Source organism: Carcharodon carcharias, chromosome 29 (assembly GCF_017639515.1).
Source record: "Carcharodon carcharias isolate sCarCar2 chromosome 29, sCarCar2.pri, whole genome shotgun sequence".
NCBI lineage: Eukaryota > Metazoa > Chordata > Chondrichthyes > Lamniformes > Lamnidae > Carcharodon > Carcharodon carcharias.
The window spans coordinates 2,643,878-2,648,752 of NC_054495.1; the positions used below are offsets into that span (position 1 = coordinate 2,643,878).

The 4,875-nt window shown below is 56.9% G+C and overlaps 1 protein-coding gene across 1 annotated transcript; it reads right to left on the minus strand.

Annotated features, from left to right (window-relative positions):
* Window positions 1–217: 217 nt before the first annotated feature.
* On the minus strand, window positions 218–4,487 carry LOC121270999 (C-X-C chemokine receptor type 3-like). The gene is made up of 2 exons (XM_041176685.1): window positions 4,431–4,487; window positions 218–1,315 (listed from the first exon to the last, which is right to left on the minus strand). Exons 1-2 carry the CDS (start codon window positions 4,485–4,487, stop codon window positions 218–220), a joined length of 1,155 nt encoding a protein of 384 aa, XP_041032619.1.
* Between the last annotated feature and the right edge of the window lie 388 nt (window positions 4,488–4,875).

The following is a 4,875-nucleotide window of genomic DNA, read 5'->3' on the forward strand; positions in this document are numbered from 1 at the left end:
AACCTTCTCTGCTCTAAGGAGAACAATCCCAGCTTCCCCAGTCCCTCCGCATGAAGTGAAGACCCTCATCCTCCCAGCATCAAACTGGTGAAGCTGTCCGTACCCGTTAGGAAACCAAACCCTCCCCCCCACCCCACCCCACCCCACCCCGTTCCTCCCCACTGACTCCCAACTCCCTCCCACGTTGGGGTTGCGGGAGCGGGGCTGGGGTGGGCGCTCAGAACCCAGAGTAGGAAGTGTCCCCCGAGTCCGAGACAGCCACGATGGAGTGGCGCCGGCCCTGCTTGACGAAATCGCCGCCGAGGCAGCTGGCCACCCGCAGGGCCTCCAGCAGCTGACTCCTGAACTTGACCCCGACGAAGGCGTACAGGAAGGGGTTGAGGCAGCAGTGCAGGTTCCCCAGGCAGCTGGTGAGGGAGTAGCTGGTGTCGATGCGCTCTTCCAGGCCGCAGTCTCGCTGGATGGCCCCCAGCCGGTGCAGGGTCTCCAGGAACATCACCACGTTGTACGGGGTCCAGCAGACGAAGAAGACCAGCACCACCACGGTGATGAGCTTGATGGCCCGGCACTCCTTGCGGCGCTGGTAGTTGTGGGACTGCCGGAGGGTCAGGATGATGTTGAGGTAGCAGTAGGCCATGATTGTCAGGGGCATCAGGAAGCCGGTGACGTGGTAGAAAAAGCGCATAGCCACGATCCAAGCCTTGGACGCCTTTGCCCCATAGTCATGGGCACACCTGGCAGAGCCATTGTTCTGTATGGGCCTGAGGTACACAAAGTCAGGGATGGCCAAAACGACACAGACCAGCCACACCACAAAGCAGCTGAGGCAAGCCCTCCCTGGCTTGCGCCTCCTGTACATGTGGACGGCGTGCACTATGGAGAGGTACCGGTCGAAGCTGATGCAGCCCAGGAGGTAGATGCTGCTGTAGAAGCTGATGTTGTACAAGGCCCCCACTACCTTGCAGGTGACGACTCCGAAGGCCCAGCCCAGGGTTGCTTCGAACGCCCAGAAGGGCATGCCCAACACCAGCAGGAGGTCAGCCATGGCCAAGTGCAGGATGTAGGTGTCGGTGACCGCCAGGGCTCGCAGATGCCTGGTGAGGGCCAGCATCACCAGGCCGTTCCCCATCAGCCCGACCAGGAAGACGGCCCAGTAGAAGACGGGTATAAAGACGCGCTGGAACGCCCAGCTGCTGATGCCATCGCAGGGCTGGACGGTGCAGATGGTGTCCTTGTCGCACGGATCGTAGCTGTAATTCTGGAAGTAGTCGGAGGTGAGGTTGTAAAGCAGAGATAAGTTGAAGTCAGAGTAACCCTGCAAGAGAATCAAGGGGATGAACTTAGATTAGTCAAAGAGCACACACACACACCCCGCCGGCAATCGGGAATTTCAGTCCATGACCCGTATCGAGGCTGAGGGTCGCCCGAAACCGGTCTCTGATGTCGATGGGAAGAATGCCCCCCTCGGCGGAATTAAACGTCCCCACACGTGGCGGGACATGGTTGAAAAGGCAAGTGGATGCGTGTTGCTGAAATAACAGGCGGAGAGGGAGACCCGCGTCGATCCAGGGCCCTCACGCGACCGGCGGGCACAACCCAACGCGGGTGCAAGACCCTCCTGAAGCACGCTCGCTCTCGGGATGTAGGAAAGGCTGCAGGCGGTTGGCGCACAGCAAGATCCCACGACCAGCGACGTGATCAGTTCACCTGTTTTGTTTTTATTATATGGGCTGTGATGTTGGTTGAGGGAGTAAATAGTGACCCAGGACGCCTCAGCTCTGACAAAGGGGTCATTGACCTGGGACGTTGACGCTGCCGCTCTCCACAGAGGCTGCCTGTCCCGCGGTGGGCTTTCCGGGGCTTTTTATTTGTTCCGATTTGCAACGGGGAACCCAACGTGCTGCTCTTCGCATCAGAGCCATGTAATCCTTTACACCCACCCAAAGAGGAAATTTGGGCCCCAGTTTAATATCTCATCTGAAAGACAGCACTCCCTCAGTACTGACCCTCCGACAATGCAGCACTCCCTCAGTATTGACCCTCTGACAGTGCAGCACTCCCTCAGTACTGACCCTCCGACAGTGCAGCACTCCCTCAGTACTGACCCTCTGACAGTGCAGCACTCCCTCAGTACTGACCCTCTGACAGTGCAGCTCTCCCTCAGTACTGACCCTCTGACAGTGCAGCTCTCCCTCAGTACTGACCCTCCAACAGTGCAGCGCTCCCTCAGTACTGACCCTCTGACACTGCAGCACTCCCTCAGTACTGACCCTCTGACACTGCAGCACTCCCTCAGTACTGACCCTCCGACAATGCAGCACTCCCTCTGTACTGACCCTCTGACAGTGCAGCGCTCCCTCAGTACTGACCCTCTGACAGTGCAGCACTCCCTCAGTACTGACCCTCTGACAGTGCAGCTCTCCCTCAGTACTGAACCTCCAACAGTGCAGCGCTCCCTCAGTACTGACCCTCTGACACTGCAGCACTCCCTCAGTACTGACCCTCTGACAGTGCAGCACTCCCTCAGTACTGACCTTCTGACACTGCAGCACTCCCTCAGTACTGACCCTCCAACAGTGCAGCGCTCCCTCAGTACTGACCCTCTGACACTGCAGCACTCCCTCAGTACTGACCCTCTGACACTGCAGCACTCCCTCAGTACTGACCCTCCGACAATGCAGCACTCCCTCAGTACTGACCCTCCGACAGTGCAGCACTCCCTCAGTACTGACCCTCCAACAGTGCAGCACTCCCTCAGTACTGACCCTCCGACAATGCAGCACTCCCTCAGTACTGACCCACCAACAGTGCAGCACTCCCTCAGTACTGACACTCCGACAGTGCAGCACTCCCTCAGTACTGACCCTCCGACAGTGCAGCACTCCCTCAGTACTGACCCTCCGACAATGCAGCATTCCCTCAGCACTGACCCTCTGACAGTGCAGCACTCCCTCGGTACTGACACTCCGACAGTGCAGCACTCCCTCAGTACTGACACTCCAACAGTGCAGCACTCCCTCAGTACTGACCCTCCGACAATGCAGCACTCCCTCAGTACTGACCCACCAACAGTGGAGCACTCCCTCAGTACTGACACTCCGACAGTGCAGCACTCCCTCAGTACTGCTCCTCCGACAGTGCGGCACTCCCTCAGTACTGACCCTCTGACAGTGCGGCACTCCCTCAGTACTGACACTTTGACAGTGCAGCACTCCCTCAGTACTGACCTTCTGACACTGCAGCACTCCCTCAGTACTGACCCTCCAACAGTGCAGCGCTCCCTCAGTACTGACCCTCTGACACTGCAGCACTCCCTCAGTACTGACCCTCTGACACTGCAGCACTCCCTCAGTACTGACCCTCCGACAATGCAGCACTCCCTCAGTACTGACCCTCCGACAGTGCAGCACTCCCTCAGTACTGACCCTCCAACAGTGCAGCACTCCCTCAGTACTGACCCTCCGACAATGCAGCACTCCCTCAGTACTGACCCACCAACAGTGCAGCACTCCCTCAGTACTGACACTCCGACAGTGCAACACTCCCTCAGTACTGACCCTCCGACAGTGCAGCACTCCCTCAGTACTGACCCTCCGACAATGCAGCATTCCCTCAGCACTGACCCTCTGACAGTGCAGCACTCCCTCGGTACTGACACTCCGACAGTGCAGCACTCCCTCAGTACTGACACTCCAACAGTGCAGCACTCCCTCAGTACTGACCCTCCGACAATGCAGCACTCCCTCAGTACTGACCCACCAACAGTGGAGCACTCCCTCAGTACTGACACTCCGACAGTGCAGCACTCCCTCAGTACTGCTCCTCCGACAGTGCGGCACTCCCTCAGTACTGACCCTCTGACAGTGCGGCACTCCCTTAGTACTGACACTTTGACAGTGCAGCACTCCCTCAGTACTGACCCTCCGACAGTGCAGCACTCCCTCAGTACTGACCCTCCGACAGTGCAGCGCTCCCTCAGTACTGACCCTCTGACAGTGCAGCACTCCCTCAAAACTGACCCTCTGACAGTGCAGCACTCCCTCAGTACTGACCCTCTCACAGTGCAGCGCTCCCTCAGTACTGACCCTCTCACAGTGCAGCACTCCCTCAGTACTGACCCTCTGACAGTGCAGCACTCCCTCAGTACTGACCCTCTGACAGTGCAGCACTCCCTCAGTACTGACCCTCTGACAGTGTCAGCCTTAATTCTTGTTGTTAGACCCTGGAGTGGGATGTGGACCTGTAAACTTGTCAGGTAAGAGTCCTGTCCACTGAGCCACAGCCTTCTCCAGCACATGGCTATTTGTGGGAGCTTGTTGTGTGCAATTTGGCTGCTGCCTGCCCTGCATTCTAACAGTCACCACATTTCAGAAAGCCCTTCATTGGCTGGGAGGCACAATGGGATGTGCTGAGGCTGTGCAAGGCACTACAGAAATGCAGACGCATTCTTTGCGAAATGTTCTGGACTCTCCTTGCCGCTGAACCATCGTTCGGTTTGATTGTATGTTTGCTGATAATCCAGAGGCAAAGAAGAATTACTCACAATGGCACAAAAACCACATAGCAAGGGGAAGCACAGAAATAGCCATTCATTTCCAGTCTGTGTTCTCACACTTATGTTCAGTGATGGCAATTTTCTGTGACTTTATTTATGAGCTCTCTGTGTGTGTGTGAGTGTGTGTTGTGTGTGTGTGTGAGAGAGAGTGGGTGAGTGAGTGAGTGTGTTTGTGTATGTGCAAAAGAGTGTGTGTGTGTGGGACTCACACTCACACATGCACATACACTCACACGCACACACACACACTCTCTCGGACACACACGTTCACAGTCTCTTACAAACACTCTCACTACGCACACACTCTCTCTCACACACAG

What these genes read in the sequence shown, in the direction of transcription:
- LOC121270999 (XM_041176685.1), bottom strand. Translation starts at nt 4,487, where the DNA reads ATGGTTCAGCGGCAAGGAGAGTCCAGAACATTTCGCAAAGAATGCGTC. An exon ending in AAGAATGCGTCTGCATTTCT is followed by an intron (nt 1,316 to 4,430) that starts GTAGTGCCTTGC and finishes ATTCTCTTGCAG; the next exon opens with GGTTACTCTGACTTCAACTT.